General features: G+C 42.9%; 1 protein-coding gene across 1 annotated transcript; it reads left to right on the top strand.

Moving 5' to 3' along the window:
- Positions 1–5,676: 5,676 nt before the first annotated feature.
- On the top strand, positions 5,677–17,903 carry LOC307125450 (volume-regulated anion channel subunit LRRC8D; the record flags this gene model as incomplete). The annotated part of the gene is made up of 5 exons (XM_079815299.1): positions 5,677–5,798; positions 9,373–10,250; positions 11,289–11,539; positions 15,243–15,620; positions 16,796–17,903. Exons 2-5 carry the CDS (start codon positions 9,402–9,404, stop codon positions 17,901–17,903), a joined length of 2,586 nt encoding a protein of 861 aa, XP_079671425.1. The 5' UTR covers positions 5,677–5,798; positions 9,373–9,401.
- Positions 17,904–22,954: the final 5,051 nt, after the last annotated feature.

Raw genomic sequence — 22,954 nt, forward strand, 5'->3', positions numbered from 1 at the left:
TGGCTCTTTCAGCAGATAATGCGCCGCCACAAAGCACAAATGCTTCAGGAATGGTTTGAGGAGCACAAAAACAAGTTTGAGGCATTGACTTGGCCTCCAAATTCCCCAGATCTCAATCCAATCGAGCATCTGTGGGATGTGCTGAACAAACAAGCCCGATCCATGGAGGCCCAACCTCACAACTTACAGGACTTAAAGGATCTGCTGCTAACGCTGGGTTAAAAATAACCCAAGTTGGGTTGAAAATGGACTAACCCAGCAATTGGGTTGTTTTAAACAAACATTTAACCCAACCGCTGGGTTAAAACAACCCAATAGCTGGGTTAAAACAACCCAATTGCTGGGTTAGTCCATTTTCAACCCAACTTGGGTTATTTTTTAACCAAGCATTTTTTTAGAGTGTACACACATTTATACACATATACACTCACCTAAAGGATTATTAGGAACACCTGTTCAATTTCTCATTAATGCAATTATCTAATCAACCAATCACATGGCAGTTGCTTCAGTGCATTTAGGGGTGTGGTACTGGTCAAGACAATCTCCTGAACTCCAAACTGAATGTCGGAATGGGAAAGAAAGGTGATTTAAGCCATTTTGAGCTTGGCATGGTTGTTGGTGCCAGACGGGCCGGTCTGAGTATTTCACAATCTGCTCAGTTACTGGGATTTTCACGCACAACCATTTCTAGGGTTTACAAAGAATGGTGTGAAAAGGGAAAAACATCCAGTATGCGGCAGTCCTGTGGGCGAAAATGCCTTGTTGATGCTAGAGGTCAGAGGAGAATGGGCCGACTGATTCAAGCTGATAGAAGAGCAACTTTGACTGAAATAACCACTCGTTACAACCGAGGTCTGCAGCAAAGCATTTGTGAAGCCACAACACGCACAACCTTGAGGCGGATGGGCTACAACAGCAGAAGACCCCACCGGGTACCACTCATCTCCACTACAAATAGGAAAAAGAGGCGACAATTTGCACAAGCTCACCAAAATTGGACAGTTGAAGACTGGAAAAAAGTTGCTTGGTTTGATGAGTCTCGATTTCTGTTGAGACATTCAGATGGTAGAGTCAGAATTTGGCGTAAACAGAATGAGAACATGGATCCATCATGCCTTGTTACCACTGTGCAGGCTGGTGGTGGTGGTGTAATGGTGTGGGGGATGTTTTCTTGGCACACTTTAGGCCCCTTAGTGCCAATTGGGCATCGTTTAAATGCCACGGCCTACCTGAGCATTGTTTCTGGCCAGGTCCATCCCATTATGAGCACCATGTCCCCATCCTCTGATGGCTACTTCCAGCAGGATAATGCACCGTCACAAAGCTCCAATCATTTCAAATTGGTTTCTTGAACATGACAATGAGTTCACTGGACTAAAACGGCCCCCACAGTCTCCAGATCTCAACCCAATAGAGCATCTTTGGGATGTGGTGGAACGGGAGCTTCATGCTGTGCATCCCACAAATCTCCATCAACTGCAAGATGCTCTCCTATCAATATGGGCCAACATTTCTAAAGAATGCTTTCAGCACCTTGTTGAATCAATGCCACGTAGAATTAAGGCAGTTCTGAAGGCGAAAGGGGGTCAAACATAGTATTAGTATGTGTTCCTAATAATCCTTTAGGTGAGTGTATATTTATATACACACAAGCATAATGTTAGGTTTTCATTTTCAGTTTTTCATTTAGATTTTAGTTTTGGTCAATTTCTTTTTTTTATGTCTATAGTTTTCAGTTGTAGTTTTAGTTATTTTACATCAAGTTAAACTAAAATGTTGCTTTGGCAAACTATCTGAAATAATAGTGAAATTTTATGTCAAGGAACAACAATTTGGATTTTAGTTTGATTTAAAAAAAAAATTTTGCATCTCCTCTCTTGCTACTTACATCCAACCAATACAGAAATAAGTATAAATATAGAAGTATAAATATAATAAAAATATAGTATAAAGCTATTTAAATAGTTTATTTCTAGTGATCAAACTCAAAATGTATCACGTTTGAAATAAAAAAGTGTGCCAAATGTCATGCAATGGTTGGCAGTATAAACTTTGAATGGAGTTGTTGATGAGTGTGGATGTGTTTCTCCATGAAGGATTGCTGTGAATCTCAGGCGTTTTTGCGCTGGAAACCGCAGGCCTGCTCTATCAATACGAGAAGCTTCTTCTAAAAGAGCAGGGTGTGTGCAGTCCTGCCATTTCACACAAACACACCCTTCTGGTTCAGAGGGCGAGATTGAGTCGAGAGGTGTCAAACCACACGTCCGAGAGGCATGAGATGGACGCCTTTTCTGTCACACAACCTCCACTGCTCGAAATGAACACAACAGATGATTTCTCACAGATACACTTACACAGCTTTCTTCACTGTTGCAAAAACTGATTAGTTATTTCATTTGGTGCCACTTAAACAACACCATCCTCAACTAAAACAGAAAACCCCCCCAATGCGATCCGGTACCCAGCACTTGGTGGCCCTGAGAACGCAAACCATGTTAGGCCATCGAGTGTTAGACATGTACCGAATATGAACGGATGCATCTGTTATGATTCTGAATTCATAATAAGAAAGTTGAAATTGCGGTGCTCAAGTTCAGAGGCTCTAAAAGAGGCAAAAGAGAATTATACATCTGAGGTAAAGGAATATTCAACTGCATGGATTTGAATATTAATCTTAGTGTTCACCCGAAAATAAAAAAATATCACCTTCATGTCTTTCCAAATCTGTTTTTGAAACATTTGGAGAGATGCAGATTCATTATCACTTTGAATATCTAACATGCTTACGCTCTAAAAAATGCTGGGTTAAAAATAACCCAAGTTGGGTTGGGTTGTTTTAACCCAGCGGTTGGGTTAAATGTTTGCTTAAAACAATCCAATCGCTGGGTTAAAAAATAACCCACGTTGGGTTGAAAATGGACTAACCCAGCAATTGGGTTGTTTTAACCCAGCTATTGGGTTGTTTTAACCCAGCAATTGGGTTGTTTTAAGAAAACATTTAACCCAACCGCTGGGTTAAAACAACCCAATTGCTGGGTTAAAACAACCCCAATAGCTGGGTTAAAACAACCCAATTGCTGGGTTAAAACAATCCAATCGCTGGGTTAAAACAACCCAATTGCCGTGTTGAAACAACCCAATCGCTGGGTTTAAACAACCTAATTGCTGGGTTAAAACAACCCAATCGCTGGGTTAAAACAACCCAATCGCTGAGTTAAAACAACCCAATAGCTGGGTTAAAACAACCCAATCACTGGGTTAAAACAACCCAATCACTGGGTTAAAACAACCCAATCACTGGGTTAAAACAACCCAATCGCTGAGTTAAAACAACCCAATCGCTGAGTTAAAGCAACCTAATCGCTGGGTTAAAACAACCCAATTGCTGGGTTAAAACAATCCAATCGCTGGGTTAAAACAACCCAATTGCTGGGTTAGTCCATTTTCAACCCAACTTGGGTTATTTTTTAACCCAGCATTTTTTAGAGTGTATCTGAACACAGAACCTCAAGCCTATAACCTCTATAGGAAAAAAGGTTCCGTGGTGTCAACTTTAAAGAACCCTTTACGCCAAAAAGGTTCACTCTAAAAAATGCTGGGTTAAAAATAACCCAAGTTGGGTTGAAAATGGACTAACCCAGTAATTGGGTTGTTTTAAGCAAACATTTAACCCAACCGCTGGGTTAAAACAACCCAATAGCTGGGTTAGTCCATTTTCAACCCAACTTGGGTTATTTTTTACCCAGCGTTTTTTGGAGTGAACCTTTATTCTAGTGATAAAGTATGTTTACAAGCTGCTTAAATCATAAAATGTAATTAAAATAAAAAGTAATTAAAAATAAATCCATGAAATGATCGCAAGATGGAACCCTTAGAACAGGGGTTTTCAAACTGGGGGCCGCAAAGGAGCGACAACTTTACGTGGTTCACTCTAAAAAATGCTGGGTTAAAAATAACCCACTAACGCAGCTATTGGGTTGTTTTAACTCAGCGATTGGGTTGTTTTAACCCAGCGATTGGGTTGTTTTAACCCAACGATTGGGTTGTTTTAACACAGCGGTTGGGTTGTTTTAACACAGCGATTGGGGTTGTTTTAACCCAGCGATTGGGTCGTTTTAACCCAGCCATTGGGTTGTTTTAACTCAGCGATTGGGTCGTTTTAACCCAGCCATTGGGTTGTTTTAACTCAGCGATTGGGTTGTTTTAACCCAGGGATTGGGTTGTTTTAACCCAGCGATTGGGTTGTTTTAACCCAGTGATTGGGTTGTTTTAACACAGCGATTGGGTCGTTTTAACCCAGTGAATGGGTTGTTTTAACCCAGCAATTGAGTTGTTTTAAGCAAACATTTAACACAACCGCTGGGTTAAAACAACCCAATTGCTGGATTAGTCCATTTTCAACCCAACTTGGGTTATTTTTAACCCAGCATTTTTTAGAGTGTAGTGTTTTTTTTGTGTTATTTTCAATATATGTATTGTGCACAATTACTGTATGCATTTTCATGAATTAAAATAAATAAATAAATAAATAAATAAAAAATCATTACAAAGAGATAAAGCGTCTAAAAAAAATAATAACAAAATAATAATAATAATAACAAAATTATTAAATAAATAACACGTGTGTATGTATATATATATATATATATATATATATATATATATATATATATATATATATATATATATATGTGTGTTTTTTCTCTAAAAGTTTGCATATTTATTTAATAATTTTGTAAAATTTGTTAAAAATTAATTTGATAAATAAATAAGTGATTAAATGTTTAATAAGATTAACGATTAATATAAATGAATAAAAATTGTATTTAAATAAATAAATGATGCAACCGTACATTTTCATAGTGAGTAGAGAATATTTATAATAAAGCAACTTAATAGAAACTAATGTTAGATATATAATGGTATTTAATTGTATTAATCGGGTGTTTATAAAAGACATGTCTTTTAAATTTCAGGACAGGGGTCCCTCACACGAGGATGTTCATATTTGGGGCGTGTTCAGCGGCATCCACCCAAAACTAGCCTTTTTCTTTGTTTCTTTACACTGTGCTTTAATGTAAAGACGCAACGATTCTAATGCTAAAAATGCTCAATATTATCATGACTATGAACTGCATGAAAGTCTTTCAGCGCACGTGTCAATCTGATGTTGGGGATTTTTGTAAATCTCCAGTGCAAGACAATTAAAAATGTGTGACAAGATGATGTATTCAGGGAACACCGGGGGTTTCCCGCACAACTACACTATTTGCATATAATACATTTTTTCATTTGTATGTATTTATTTCCGTTTTCAAATTGCTTCTAGAAATGTGGCTTCTTGGACTTTCAAAAAGTGTCTGAATTTTAACATAAAAAAAAACAACTTAAAATTTTTTTTTTGGAAAAGTTATTCAAGACTAAGCCTCTGAACTACAGTAATTCCTCAAGACTCTCGTGTGTTTAGTAACTTATGAGCGCCACCTGCTGTTCACATTAGAGAGGAACAGGGTCGGTCTCAAAGATCTGGGTAAACACTGAAGACCTGACATTTGCATATATGCTAATTTAAGAGTTTTACTTACAAATCCAGCGGCCCGCTGACGTGTGATAACGTGAATGCGCCTATTGTGTGCCGGTCGTCATGGCGACTTCAAAGCTGCTTCTGGGGCCCCTGTGTCTGTGAATAGGGGCGAAGTTGCTGAAGTTAGACGAGAACAAACCGGCCCGCGCCGGACTGGGGTTCTCCAGACAGCAGGCGAGAGTGGCTCTGGGGCGGAAAGCATTACGTCGCAGTAAGTGCATTTCTCTTCTTGTGCTTTTGCGTGTAGTTTAGAGATTCTGTAGGATTTGTTTTTCTGACCATAGGCTTAACATGCCCAATCAAATCTCATTATAAATGCATCAGTTGAAATCCATATTTCAGAAGTCTGCAGAAAACTAAACAGAACTAACCGGGACTTGAGAAGCTCCTTTTAGAGGTGTTTGCTGAGTTAAATATCACTAATGTTATCGCTGAGTGTGCTGTTACTGTACGGAGGGATCAGATGCAGCATTTTCACCAGAAAACAGCTGAAAAACCCACAGACGCACATTAGAGGAGGCACTCAAATCTAGAGACCCACACACTAACACCCTAGTAACTGCATAGCAACCACCCATAACACCCTAGTAACTGCATAGCAACGCACTAACAACCGCCCATAACACCCTAGTAACCGCATAGCAACACACTAACAACCACCCACAACACCCTAGTAACCGTATAGCAACGCACTAACAACCACCCACAACACCCTAGTAACCGCATAGCAACGCACTTACAACCACCCACAACACCCTAGTAACCGCATAGCAATGCACTAACAACCATCCCCAACACCCTAGTAACCGCATAGCAACACACTAACAACCACCCACAACACCCTAGTAACCGCATAGCAATGCACTAACAACCACCCCCAACACCCTAGTAACCGCTTAGCAACGCACTAACAACCACCCACAACACCCTAGTATCCGCATAGCAACGCACTAACAACCACCCACAACACCCTAGTAACTGCATAGCAACACACTAACAACCACCCAGAACACCCTAGTAACTGCATTGCAACGCACTAACAACCACTCATAACACCCTAGTAACCGCATAGCAACACACTAACCACGAATAACACCCTAGTAACTGCATAGCAACACACTAACAACCACCCCCAACACCCTAGTAACCGCATAGCACCGCACTAACCACCCATAACACCCTAGTAACCGCACAGCAATGCACTAACAGCCACCCAGTACACCCTAGTAACTGCATAGCAACACACTAACCACCCATAACACCCTAGTAACCGCACAGCAACACACTAACAGCCACCTAGAACACCCTAGTAACCGCATAGCAACACACTAACCACCCATAACACCCTGGTAACCGCACAGCTACACACTAACAGCCACCCCGAACACCCTAGTAACCGCATAGCAACACACTAACCACCCATAACACCCTAGTAACCGCACAGCAATGCACTAACAACCACCCAAAACACCCTAGTAACCGCACTGCAACACACTAACCACCAATCAGAACACCCTGGCAACTGCATGACCACATAATAACAATCAGCCAGAACATTGAAAAAACTACATTGCAACACACTAACACCCTCGTAACCACATAGGAACGCATTAACAGCCACCCAGAACACCCTAGTAACCATATAGCAACGCACTAACAGCCACCCAGAACAATCTAGTAACCGTATAGCAACACACTAACCACCCATAACACCCTAGTAACCACACAGCAACGCACTAACAGCCACCCAGAACACTCTAGTAACTGCATAGCAACGCACTAACCACCCATAACACCCTAGTAAACGCACAGCAACACACTAACAGCCACCCAGAACACCCTGGTAACCGCATAGCAACACACTAACTACCCATAGCACCCACATAACAGCCACCCAGAACACCCTAGTAACCGCATAGCAACGCACTAACCACCAATCAGAACACCCTGGCAAACTCCATGACAACATAATATCAACCAGCCAGAACATCAAAAAAACTACATAGCAACACAATAACACCCTTATAACCGCATAATAATAAACTAACAACCAATCTGGACACCCTGGCAACCACATAGCAACGTAATAACAACCAGCGAGAACATCAAATCAACTACATAGCAACACACTAACACCCTAGTAACCACATAAAAATGCTGAAGCAACACATTAACAACTAATCAGAACACCCTAGTAACCGCATAGCAACACACTAACAACCACCCAGAACACCCTAGTAACCACATAGCAACGCACTAACAGCCACCCAAAACACCCTAGTAACCGCACAGCAACGCACTACAGCCACCCAGAACACCCTAGTAACCGCACAGCAACGCACTACAGCCACCCTTAACACCCTAGTAACCGCACAGCAACACACTAACAGCCACCAAGAACACCCTAGTAACCGCATAGCAACACACTAACCACCCTTAACACCCTAGTAACCACACAGCAACGCACTGCAGCCACCCAGAACACCCTAGTAACCGCATAGCAACACATTAACCACCCATAACACCCTAGTAACCGCACAGCAACACACTAACCACCCATAACACCCTAGTAACCGCACAGCAACGCACTAACAGCCACCCAGAACACCCTAGTAATCGCATAGCAACGCACTAACCACCCTTAACACCCTAGTAACCACACAGCAACGCACTACAGCCACCCAGAACACCCTAGTAACCGCATAGCAACACACTAACCACCCATAACACCCTAGTAACCGCACAGCAACGCACTAACAGCCACCCAGAACACCCTAGTAATCGCATAGCAACGCACTAACCACCCTTAACACCCTAGTAACCACACAGCAACGCACTACAGCCACCCAGAACACCCTAGTAACCGCATAGCAACACACTAACCACCCATAACACCCTAGTAACCGCACAGCAACGCACTAACAGCCACCCAGAACACCCTAGTAATCGCATAGCAACGCACTAACCACCCTTAACACCCTAGTAACCACACAGCAACGCACTAACCACCCATAACACCCTAGTAACCGCACAGCAACGCACTAACAGCCACCCATAACACCCTAGTAACCGCACAGCAACGCACTAACAGCCACCCAGAACACCCTAGTAATCGCATAGCAATGCACTAACAACCACCCACAACACCCTAGTAACCGCACAGCAACGCACTAACAGCCACCCAGAACACCCTAGTAACCGCATAGCAACACACTAACCACCCATAACACCCTAGTAACCGCACAGCAACACACTAACCACCCCCAAAACCCTAGTAACCGCACAGCAACGCACTAACAGCCACCCATAACACCCTAGTAACCGCACAGCAACGCACTAACAGCCACCCAGAACACCCTAGTAATCGCATAGCAATGCACTAACAACCACCCACAACACCCCAGTCACCGCACAGCAACACACTAACAGCCACCCAGAACACCCTGGCAACTGCATGACAACATAATAACAACCAGCCAGAACATTGAAAAAAAATACATAGCAACACAATAACACCCTAGTAACCGCATAACAATGCACTAACAACCAATCTGAACACCCTGGCAACCGCATAGCAACGTAATAACAACCACCCAGAACATTAAATCAACTACATAGCAACACACTAACACCCTAGTAACCACATAGGAATGCATTGACAGCCACCCAGAACACTGAAGCAACACATTAACAACTAATCAGAACACCCTAGCAACCGCATAGCAAACACTCAAAACCTGAGCATCATTAAACATTTAAAACAAAGAGCTGCTGTTTGCTTTTAGATTCTTGATCTGATGGTGTTCCTCTGAAGATGTTCGCTCTGTCTGAGCTGTGGGCGGGCGGCGAGCGGCAGGGCAGTTATAAGCTGCTGAAGCCGTGGTGGGAAGTCTTCATGGACTACCTGCTGGTGCTCATGCTGATGGTGTCCATCCTGGCCGGGACTCTTCTGCTGTCGCGGGACGGAGTGGTGTGTGTCCCCGTACACTCCGTCTCCACGATGGAGCCCATGTCTGAGTCTGTTTTCACAGACGCGAAACAGCCGCCCGGGAGTCCGGCGAAGGGCCGACGTACCAACCTGGACTTCCAGCAGTACGTCTACATCAGCCAGGTCTGCTATCACGAGGCGCTGCCCTGGTACTCGCGCTTCCTGCCGTACGTGACGCTGCTCCACACGCTGGTTCTGCTGGCCAGCGGCTGCTTCTGGTTCCACTTCCCCCTCACGTCTGCTCGCATCGAGCACTTCCTGTCGCTCCTCGCCAAATGTTGCGAATCCCCCTGGACGACGAAGGCGCTGTCGCACACAGCCAAACTGGACACCCGCTTTTCAGAGGCGGAACAAGTGCGACCCAAAGTCCAGGTGACATCTTCGTACAAGACGCGCAAGTCGAGTCTGGACTCGGGGACGGACAGCCCCCTGCTGGCGGGGACTGATAGTGCGTCCACCACAACGCAGCCGTCTCCGTGTCCCTCCACATTATCCACCTGCTCCACGATCTCCGCTCGGTCGCTCAAGGAGCCGGTTCTGCCGGCTCAGGTCGTCCCGGATGGGTCCAGACCGGGAGCCACGTTGGACCGCAGCGACAGGGAGCAGGCCAGAGCTCTGTTCGAGAGAGTGCGCCGGTTTCGCGCTCACTGCGAGAGCTCGGATGTTATCTATAAGGTCAGTTCATCACATTCACAGTTTGGACTTTTAAACCCTCTTCGGTCATTTCTGACCCGAATTTTTTAAAGCTACACTGTGTAACTTTTTTAGTTTATTCTTTGCTAAAAACACTTAGTTCTTTCAAAAATATATGTGCTCATTAATGTATATTTACTTCTTTCAAGTAATAAAGTATTCTCGTAAGTTTATTGAAAATACATACGGGTGAGGGGTTCGAATGCGGGTCGCCATGTTGCCCCTCCATCTTGAAAGTACATTAGCCAAAGAGGGACATACCCGTAAATTCAAGCTTCGCCTTTGGCGTTTTAACACTTGATGGCACCGTGTCGAATGTGGACGAGGTCGAACTGGAAGCCATGTTAATCTTGGACTAAATCGGCAACCGTAGGAGTTAAAATGAAATCAGAATTGAGAGGAAGAGAAACTAATATTCACTGGATGGTCATATACCTTTTCACCACTAGATGGGGGAAAATACTACAGTGTAGCTTTAAAATAAAAAATGTAAAAAAATCGTAGCTTCATCTGAATGGTCCGAAACTTGGTGACTTTATTGGTACTTGGTATATGAACACCCAAAAAAAATTGGGGACAGGATTTGAAAAGTGTAAGTGGTCGTAAAAAAACAATAGTCACACTCTGGACCTTCGGGTCAAAAATGACCCCCATAGGAAATAAATGGGAAATTGGCAAAAATTAGATTTTTTTTGTGCATACAATCTACAAATCAGCCAGGATGCAGAAAAAAAGGACTCAACAGTGAAGATCTCTAAAACATTGAGTGCAAAACAGACAAAAAAAACTCACACACACAAAAACACAATTAGCTTTTGGAATGGCACGTGTTAATTTGTGTGTGCGTGTGTTTTTGTGTGTATAAGTGTGTGTGAGTGTGAGTTTTTTTGTCTGTTTTGCACTCTTGATGTTTTAGAGATTCACCCCTTCAAGGTCCTGAGTGTGACCCATAAATGAAGAACCCCAGAGGGTTAAAGAGGACCTATAGAGTCACACGTGTTTTTACAACTCTTCCCTTAGGTGTATACTGCTCAGACGGTGTTCAAGGTCCTGAAGTTCGTTCTAATCGTGAGCTACACCACTCCTCTCCTGGGCTCCATCTCTTTCAGCCACGTCTGCCAGCTTCGCTCTCACGCTCTGACCGGGTACAGCCTCTTCCAGTGCAGTCACTCGCTGTCCTCCGTCCTGCGCAAGCTGATGCAGGCCTACGTCTCGCTGCTCTTCCTGTTCGGTCTGCTGGGCGTCTACGCCCTCTTCTGGATCTTCCACAAGTATGGGCGTCCCGAGACAGGAGAGGGCTGTGTCCATGTAGTCTGTAGTCTGTCTCCATGTGTGAGTGTCGAGAGATTCTGCTGACTGAACTGACGTGTCTGTTTGTGTTCTAAGACATTCTAGATGCCAATAGAGTGCATTAGTCCCGCCCACTTTTCAGCTGCAATATTTTTTACATTCCTTTTTTCATAGAGATCCTACAGTCTTATGCTGAATTCACACCAAACGCGAATACAGCGTCAAAATCGACGTCTATTTGGACGCTTGAACATTTTAAATCCACTCGCGCGAATTGGACGCGCGTATAAATCGAGCATTTGAAGCAAAATTAGATCCACACAAGACGAACCACTACAGGACATCAGAGCCAGCGGCAAATGTCAGAAGGACTGGCCGAGGAAAGGCTGCTCACGCCGGGGTTAATGAGCGCTGAGCGCCCGCTGATCGCCTGGATCTCACAACTCCACAAACACAAAAATATTTTTTTTTAAATAGGCGCTCTCTTTATAAATAAACCACAGATTTGAGCTTTAAACTACATTCTTACCTGAAAAAGTCTTAACTCCATTTTGTGACACAATAGTAGTATTTTTAAATTATGCAGGGTTTCTCATCACGTCACTTTACCATGTGACAGCAGTGAGCAGGCTCCTGATTGGTTAACGCGCAACAAATTGACTCCAAAGTAAAAAAAAATTCAACTCGGGCGTCAGACGCAAATTCGCTTCAAACGCATGAATGCACAAAAAGCACCACTCGCACGTATCACGCAAGATGCTTAATTTGTTTCAAATTGCAGAAACTGGATACGCGTCCATCGCCCCACGCAAAACGCGTCTATCGTGCCGCAGGACCTCCAGACTCGCGTCAAAGCGCCTTTCCATTGACTTAACATTGAAATCACTCGCTCCAGACACTCTATTCGCATTTGGTGTGAACGCAGGATTAGGCCCAATCCCATTTCTACCCCTTAGCCCTTCACTTTCCCCAGATAGCCCTTCCATCGAATATTTTTCAGGACCACACTTCGAACGAATGGGTATGAGGAGTTTCCCTCCACCGACTACCGTGCTGCATAGACTGTGTGTATGTTGCTACTCGGGATAGATCACTTGCGTGTCGCTTGCTAAACGCACTATTTGAGTGATATGAACACATATTAATAATAGTGTAAAAATATATATCTGGTCATCCTTCATAATGCAGTCGATATTTACAATACATATCGTCTGTAAACTCTTTAGTTACCAAGGCAACGACTGACTTGACGTACAACGTATGAACATTATCGCAGCACCACAGTAGATAACGAAACCAGGCAGGCCTCGGATCAGCACGGAATGGAACGGTTAATAAACCAAGAGAACAGTTTGGCCCGATGGAAAAGCGGCTTCACTAGTCTTGTATGTTCTGTATCATCTTAGGAAACTTGAAGGCTCATACATTTTTGAACTGAAAACGAGTGCCATTTTATTAAGTCCATTATATAAGAGTAATTTGTTAAACGTGTTCGCACCTGATTTCTGTTAGATATAGACTACGCACTTCATTCCTGTTCATACTGGGTAAATGTCACAGGACACTAATAAAAGAAACGGGGTATGATTACGTGTAATGGTATAGTAGTGGTGTCCCATTTCTTAGGGGAATATTTACACCCCTAGGCTACGCCTTGGCACTCTGTTTCAAGGGGCGGGGAGGTGTAGGGGAAAGCGAAGGGGTATAAAATAGAATTGGGATTGGGCCTAAGTCTAAAGTGAGTTCTTTTAGCATAATTTGCTCGCCGCGAATCTCTGATTGATGGAATTTTCTGTCTGAATTTTTCGGCACCATGGGTAATGTATAGTTTTTCACCACAAATTCAGATAAAACATTTTTAAAATAGGACTTAAACAGATAAACAGATCTCGTACACGTTGCCCAGAGCCACTCTGGATCTGCCATAACAAATCGCTAACGTTTGGTTGTGACCAAATCAGCTTAGCTAGGCCTGTCGCAATAATCAATATATCGATATTTCGCGCAATATATGTACATGACCTCAATCATTTTTTGTGATGCAATATATCACCCATTATTTTTACATGATAATGACTGTCACCAATATTTTACTCGATTGTGCGGTCATCTTGTATGTTTTCCGAGATGGAGGCGAAAGTGGTTCTCGGGCAGTTCCTTCATACACAGTGCGGTTATCGACAGGTGAAAAAAGGTGCCATTTGAGGCGTTAGTGTTTTCCTCACAACTGCTGACAGTTTGGAAGAATAAGCCCAAATGGACTCAATATCAAAGCCGCAATCCCCCGTTCCGCTGCACATGTAAATGTCAACGCAGAATGACAAGTGTTAAAGCCGTTTCACAAGGGAAAATGTTTATTAGCTGCTCGCATCAAATTCAAGCTGCTCGCATCAAATTCAAGTCACTGGTGCTCGCCTTCAAAGCAACCACTGGCTCTGCACCAATATACCTAAACTCGCTTGTTCAGACTTACACACCCTCCAGGAGCTTACGGTCTGCCAGTGAACGACGCCTTGTAGTGCCATACCAAAGAGGCATGAAATCACTCTCACGGACCTTTTCCTGGACTGCCCCCACCTGGTGGAATGACCTGCCTATCTCAATTCGAGCCGCCGAGTCTGTAGCCATTTTCAAAAAACGGCTAAAGACACGTCTTTTCCAGCAGCACCTAACCAATCAAGAATAGCACTTAACATTCCATTCGATTCACTTTCTGTCTGTCTAATTTATTAAAAAAAAAAAAAAAAAAAAAAAAAAAAAATTGTCGTGTGTTCTGTGTTAGATTAACTGAGACTTGTTACAGCACTTGCATACTGTAGCCCTTGACCGTTCTAGTTGCTTCTATTGCTCTCATTTGTAAGTCGCTTTGGATAAAAGCGTCTGCTAAATGACTAAATGTAAATGTAAATGTATTATTTATTCAAAAAAAAAATATTTTTTAGGATAATATATATTTTACCCCTTAATTTCCATGAGCTAAAGAATTAAAAGGTTGTCATTTGAAAGTGTGTAGGTCTGCTTGCATTATTATGCTGTTATATTAGGATTATATATTCGGTGGCATAAAATAGTCTTAAAATGACAATAATATCGTTTATCGCAATTATTTCTGGGACGATATATCGCAAAGTAGTTATCGTGACAGGCCTAGGCTTAGCCAACTCCTTCACCACTAACGGAGTGAGAAAATCAAACTTTTTCCCGAACCCCGTGGGGAGGAGGGCCACAACATCATGGCCACCAACAAAACAAGCAAAGATTGTTCTTGCTCCGGATATTCGGGAAGCATTGCCACAACGGGCCGAATGGCTTTGCTTGCATCTTTCTCCGCCGCCATTACTGAACTACAACTCAAACTAGCGCACGACATCAACGTCGTCGTTCTCAGCCACTCCCTCTGTTCGCTGATTGGGCCGGTTAAAATTTGGCCGGAGAAAACCAGAGAATATACCGCAATCCCAGACGACACACTGAAGGAAAATTAAACTTGAGCGGAAGTACGTAGAAGGGCAGAGCCAGGCTATTAGACAGAAGCATACACCATCAATTATAACTCACAGTAGGGCTGTCTTTAAAGGTTCATAAATCACAAATCTTTCCCATTTTTACTTCCGGAACCTGACTCTTACAATCTATATAAGTTACAGGTGAAACTATGATGAACTCTTATTGCCTAACCCTCAGGTCTTTGAGGCAGTACTCTTTCCAGAGTCTTCGTGAGAAAGGATCCATGCTAGACGCCCCTGACCTTCATAATGACCTGGCCTTCCTCTTGCACATGGCGGACCAGTACGACCCTCTGCTGTCCCAGCGGCTGTCTGTCTTCCTGTCGCCGGTCAGCGAGACTCGCCTGCTGGAGGAGAGCCTGGAGCGGCGCTGGGGGGCCGAGCGCTTGCGATCCATGATCACGTGTGACCCGCAGGGCCGCTCTCTGCTGCAGCTCGTGGCTCTTCCTCGCCTGCCCCCGGCCCTCTTCACCCTCAGCCAGCTAGAGCTGTTGAAGCTGGAGCTGATCGGAGACGCCAAACTCACAGCACAGATATCTAACATGACCGCGCTCAGGTAGGCTTTTACATTAACACACGTTACTTTAGCTCTATATATATATAATCAAGCTAGATAGATGAAATGTAAAGTAAATGCTTTAACTAAGAATTGGTCGTGTAGGAGACAGGCCTGTGTGACCCCAGTGACCTCGGCTGCCATGCTCAGCTAGAAGAGTAAATGTGTGTTAACATGTGTTGGCTGCTTCTCTCACAAACACAGAGCAGGTTCCACTACACAGACATGCAATTCTACAACTACATACATCTCACAAGCCGGAAGAAGTCATGTTGATGAATAACTTGACAGACAGAGAAACAGATAGACAGACATAAATAGACAGACAGACAGACATAGATAGATAGATAGATAGATAGATAGATAGATAGATAGATAGATAGATAGATAGATAGATAGATAGATAGATAGATAGATAGATAGATAGATAGATAGATAGATAGATAGATAGATAGATAGATAGATAGATAGATAGATAGACAGAGCCATAGATAGACAGACAGACAGACAGACAGACAGATAGATAGACAGACAGACAGACAGATAGATAGACAGACAGAGCCATAGATAGACAGACAGACAGACAGACAGACAGATAGATAGATAGATAGATAGATAGATAGATAGATAGACAGACAGACAGACAGACAGACAGACAGACAGACAGACAGATAGATAGATAGACAGACAGACAGACAGACAGACAGACAGACAGACAGACAGACAGACAGACAGACAGACAGACAGACAGACAGACAGACAGACAGACATGGATGGATGGACGGACGGACGGACGGACGGACGGACGGACGGACGGACGGACGGACGGACGGACGGACGGACGGACGGACGGACGGACGGACGGACGGACGGACAGACAGACAGACAGACAGACAGACAGACAGACAGACAGAGATAGATAGATAGATAGATAGATAGATAGATAGATAGATAGATAGATAGATAGATAGATAGATAGATAGATAGATAGATAGATAGATAGATAGATAGATAGATAGACAGACAGACAGACAGACAGACATAGATGATAGATAGATAGATAGATAGATAGATAGATAGATAGATAGATAGATAGATAGATAGATAGATAGTTTTGAGATGTAGTAAAGACTAGAGACTGTTGGCTGAGTTAATCAGGATGGTCTTCTCTTCAGGGAGATGCACCTTTACCACTGCACTGCATCGGTGGAGCCTGGAGCGCTGCAGCACCTTCAGGAACATCTGGAGACTCTGCATCTCACCTTCACCCACGCCACCGAGATCCCGGTCTGGGTTTACTCCCTCCGCGGCCTTCAAGAGCTGCACCTGACCGGGAGGTTGAGCAGCGAGGGCGGGATGGGGCGCGGTTGGGCCCTCGGGAGCCTCCGTCAGCTGAGGCACCTCCGCGTCCTGGTGCTGCGCGGCGCGCTCCAGAAGGTCCCGGGGGAGCTCAGCGAATTAGCGGGGAGTCTGCTGAAACTGGAGGTGTACAACGAGGGCACCAGGTTGTTGGTACTGACTGGACTGAGGCGCTTGACCGGGTTGGCGGAGGTGCAGCTGCAAGGATGCCAGTTGGAGAGGTTGCCATCGGCCTTGCTGGCGCTCACAGGGCTGCGCAATTTGGACTTGCAACACAACAGCCTGCGTACTCTAGAGGAGCTGTTGGGGTTGCAGCATCTGCGCCGTCTGTCCGGTCTGCGACTCGCGTATAATCACGTGTTGGCCCTGCCGGCCAGTGTAGGAGTGCTGCGATCACTGGAGCTCCTGGATTTGGCGCACAACCAGCTGCAAAACCTACCGTCCGCCCTCTTCACGCTTCGCAGACTTCGCCGCCTTCTGCTGGCCGGAAACCTTCTGGAGGAGCTTGCGGCCGAGGTGGGGGCCCTGACACTCCTCAGCGAACTGGACCTGAGCGCCAACAGACTCGAACGCCTTCCCAAAGAGCTGTTCGCGAGCTGTGTGGAACTTCGCAGCTTGAACGTGGCGAATAACTCGCTGGGCTCTTTGCCGGCTGGTGTGGGCGGCCTGACTCAGCTGTCCCGGCTGGATGTGCGGGGAAACAGTCTGGAGGAGCTGCCCGTGGAGCTGGGGTGCTGTGTTGGGCTCCGTGGAGGCGGATTGCTGGCAGAAAACTGGCTGATGCACACCCTACCTCGACAGGTCAGGGACGTCCTGCTGCAGTCCGGCTCTTCTGAACCACCATCACGACCCAATTCGGACTGCTTTCCTGCCTTTTCAACTGCACAGTGGAGCTTCCACTCCGCACTGGAATCTCGGATTTAAAACTTCCGCTTCAAAGTGAACTTACAGACTTTCATAAACAATATTTAACCATCTGGGGCTCTTCGGTCATTTCTGACCCAATTTTTTTTAAATAAAATGTAGACATAAAAATGTAAAAAAATCGTAGCTTCATCGGAATGGTCCGAAACTTGGTCACTTTATTGGTACTTGGTATATGAACACCAAGGGGACAGGATTTGAAAAGTCTAAGTGGTCGTAAAAAAAATAGTCACACTCAGGACCTTCGGGTCAAAAATGACCCCCATAGGAAATGAATGGGAAATTGGCTAAAATATGAAAATACAGAGTTTTTTTGTGCATACAATCTACAAAACAGCCAGGATGCAGAAAAAAAGGATCAACAGTGAAGATCTCTAAAACATCAAGAGTGCAAAACAGACAAAAAAAAACTCACACACACACAAAAACACAATTAGCTTTTGGAATGGCTCGCGTTCATTTGTGTGTGCGTGTGTTTTTGTGTGTATAAGTGTGTGTGTGTGTGTGTGTGTGTGTGTGTGTGTGTGAGTTTTTTTTGTCTGTTTTGCAGTCTTTATGTTTTAGAGATTCACCCCTCTCGTTTTTTTCTGCATCCTGGCTGATTTGTAGATTGTATGCACAAAAAAACTAATTTCCCATTAATTTCCAATGGGGGTCATTTTTGACCCGAAGGTCCTGAGTGTGACTATTTTTTTTACGACCACTTAGACTTTTCAAATCCTGTCCCCAATTTTTGGGTGTTCATATACCAAGTACCAATAAAGTTACCAAGTTTCGGACCATTCTGATGAGGCTACGATTTTTTTATTTTTTTTATAAAACGCAAGATCCACTATAGTGGTAAAGATGTGCTATTGCGTAATAAAAATGCTCAATGTGTCCACCGGATGGCACCGATCTCATTTAAAAAATTGCTTTCATGAGACCTAGGCTTGACTCTAAAATGAAATACAGCTTTAATAAAATATATACATATATAAAAAAAATATATTATATTCAATGGGAAAAAATGGGTCATTATTATTGCATAAATATTAATTATAAATCATAAAATTATCTTAAAACACCAAAAAAGAAAAGAAAAAATATTATTGAACAAAAATATATTTCATTGATTTTACTCAAATCTTTTTTATCTTAATCCCGCCCTCCGGGTCATTTTTGACTCGAAGGTCCTGAGTGTGACCCATAAATGAATAACCCCAGAGGGTTAATTAAGGAAAAATATCCATATTTAACACTTTATAAAGTAAAATATCTAGGTTCCGCCAGATCACCTACCGTATTCAACTTACAAAAAAAACTTGCGGGATTTATGAAGTCGAGCTGTTCGGTCACACCGCCGGCGGCGAGAGCGTAAAAGTGGGCGGAAGTTCATTTTCAATGGGAGCCACTTCGAGAGCGGCGGGTCTTGGACGATTTGGCCGTCGAGTTGAAATCAGGTCAATCAGTGAGTCGAATCAGCAGTTTGGCGGTTTGACACGCGATCCGAATCATGATTCGACTCACTGATTCATAACGCTTCAAAGCTTCATGATGCCGTGTTTTGAAATCGTCATCACTATATAAGTCGTTATTTAGGGTTTTTTTGCGCACAAAAACTATTCTCGCCGATTCATAAAGTTATTGTAGAGCCACTGTAGTGAGATGGACTTTGTAACGACGTCTTTAGTGCCTTTTAAGGGTATTGAGAGTGAACCGTGCATTGAGCCAATGGAGGCCTTTCAGAGCCATCAGATTTACACTAAAATATCTTCATTTGTGTTCTGAAGATGAACGGAGGTCTTACGGGTGTCGAACGGCATGAGGGTAAGTAATTAATGACAGAATTTTCATTTTTGGGTGAACTAACCCTTTAATGTGAGGGTTAAATAAAAACCACCGCTAGCAAACGTCTCCTGTAAAGTGCATGTTGAAATTAGACTAGCACTTAACCATGAACACAAAAGCCACACCACACAAATGGCTTTTAATTGGCTTATTTTGTTAGCAAACATTAATTTCTACAGGGTCGTTGGCAGGGCGGCCAGAGCCAAATTTGACACTCTCCCCAGCGGCGGTGTGAACGATCCTCATCAGAAAGACACCTAGGATGGTTTGAGGGTGATTAAATCACGGGGTAATTTTCATTTTAAAGTGAACTACTCATTTAACAACCCTCGTGAAAAAGGACACTTTAGCATACCTTTAAAAAGAGTACTTAAAGGTGCGGTATGCAGGATTGACACATTAGTGGTTGAAATGGGTACTGCAGTCCAAATTCACAGTATTGGAGAGCATTGTTTGCCCCGCCCCCTCCTCCTCAGACTCTTTGCTCATGCGGGTTGCCAGCTTTCGGACACAACAGGAGCAAGCGCAACTGACAATGAGAGCCATGGTTTATCCGTGTTTTTATATGCTCTCATTCAGAGAGATTTTTAGATGGATGCTGAGGCTTTTTAGGTCAGGTAGAATCTGCAATCTCTGACCCAGTTTGTTTGCTGGATTCCATGGCTGCAATACGGTGTGTTTTCCGCCAACCCGTGGTGTCGAAACACTGATTGATTAAACTGGCAACGTGCGGCATCACACAGACATTCGGACACGGAACGCACATTTCAAAGTAGAATAACTGGCTGTAGCATTGTTTTTCTGAGGAACAAGTCGGTGAATTTAGCATGTTTCCTACATACTGTATCTGCAAGCATATTAGGGTATTTGTATGCTTTAGTCAAGTGAAAAACTTACATACAGCAACTTTAACCCTCTGGGGTTCTTCGGGTCAAAAATGACCCGAAGCGTTTTATATATATATTTTTTTAAATCGTAGCTTCATTGGAATGGTCCGAGACTTGGTGACTTTATTGGTACTTGGTATATGAACACCCAAAAAAATTGGGGACAGGATTTGGAAAGTCTGAGTGGTCGTAAAAAAAAAAAAGTCACACTCAGGACCTTCGGGTCAAAAATGACCCCCATAGGAAATGAATGGGAAATTGGCAAAAATATGAAAATACTGAGTTTTTTTGTGCGTACAATCTACAAATCAGCCAGGATGCAGAAAAAAAGGACTCAACAGTGAAGATCTCTAAAACATCAAGAGTGCAAAACAGACAAAAACACACACACACACAAAAACACAATTAGCTTTTGGAATGGCACGCGTTAATTTGTGTGTGTGTGCGTGCGTTTTTGTGTGTATAAGTGTGTGTGAGTTTTTTTGTTTTACGTTATGTTAGGTTTATGTGTGTGTCGTCCCTGAGGGGCTATGAGACTGGTGTGCCGCACAGGTGACGCTCATTATCAATAACACCAGCCGTTCTCTCCCTGCTTGCCACAGTATGTTACAACAACTCAATTTAGTAGGCTTGCGGGGCAGCTTTCTGCGTGCGCTTCGGATGTTTATGCACAGAAAACTTCTTGAAAATCACTGTACCGCCTTCCGATCCGAACCACTCGTTATGGAAACTTAAAGGGTTAGTTCACCCAAAAATTCTGTCATTAATGACTTTACCCTCATGTCGTTCGATACCCGGAAGACCTTTGTTCATCTTCAGAACACAAATGAAGATATTTTAGTGTAAATCCGATGGCTCTGAAAGGCCTCCATTGGCAGCAATGACATTTCCTCTCTCAAGACCCATAAAAGGTACTAAAGAGTCGTTACAAAGTCCATCTCACTACAGTGGTTCTACAATAACTTTATGAAGCGACGAGAATAGTTTTTGAAAAAGCTTTCAAACTTACTTTAATACTAAATCAAATTGAAATAACCCATAAAACATGAAAGTATTATGCAATAATTTCTCCCCGTATAGAACCTTTTTGGCATGAAGGGATCTTTAAAATTCAAGAACCCTAAAGATCTGTACAGAAACCCATTTTTCTGTCACTTCTATTATGTCATATCTGAAATGTATCACTTCATCAGTAAAATTACAAATAAGTTTAAATCCCTTATCAAATAACACACTGCAGTTTAAAAAGTACTTTACCTGTGTTTTAATGTTAATCAACAAATCAACATGTGTATTTTGTTAAAGCATGACAAGATCATCAAAACATAATGGTTTAAAATGAACTGTGAACTAAAACTTTTAATTTGTCATTATTACAATGTGCACTTTTTGTTTTAATTTGTACTTGATGAAATGTTACTCTTGTTGACTACACTAAAGGGGCCTTTTATTTAATTAATATTATATTATCTGAAAGACATTTTACTTTAACTACTTACTACTTATGCAATATTCCTCCATTCAGATCCATTTGAATAAATCTTGCATACATGATACAGACAAAATATTTTTTGGAATCTACTGGAAACTGGAATCTAGTGGAAACAGCCCAAACTGTCTGCAGGGTGCTAGAGCACACAGGTCCTATACACTTTCAAAAATGAATTTATAACCAAAAAATCTAAAACCCCCCCCATTTTTAGGGGGGTTTATTACAGCTCAGACTACATATACTTACATGTTTATCACTTTTAGCAGTGTTTTATGTAACGTCAAAGGGTTTCCTGTACCCATTGTGTCACTGACCTAGTGTGTGAAGCCATCGCATTGTTAACACATTGTAAACCTTTCTAATCTTGACAAACTGTATAATTTTAAAGCTCTTAAAACTCTTGGTGACTGTTCGAAAAGACATGACATAGCAGTATTTTATTAATTAATATATTAATAAGCGAGCAAAATAGTGATAGAAATCATGCATAGAAACCTTGGTTAGTTTTCACGCCAAGATTTCAATAGATAACATTTATTCTATTTCTGTGTCTAAATATAAAGAAATATTGGCAGATACTTCATTGATAATGCATTATGTCTTCAATGCAAACTATAATGCATGTCTGGATGTCCTTTATGTGTTTGCTAGAGGTTGAATTCAAATAAAAGGGGACCATATTTCCCACACTATTGTTTTAATACAATGTCTATAAATAGTAAATGAATAGCTCTGGAAGTTTCAGATCACTTAAACCAGGTCTTGAGTGGGACTGACAGGAAACAGGCAAGTCATGATGGAGAAAAATGCCTCTTGAAAATTCTAAGAAAAAAAAATGCTAA

The sequence above is a fragment of the Gobio gobio genome (genome assembly GCF_949357685.1).
Source record: "Gobio gobio genome assembly, chromosome: 1".
Lineage (NCBI taxonomy): Eukaryota > Metazoa > Chordata > Actinopteri > Cypriniformes > Gobionidae > Gobio > Gobio gobio.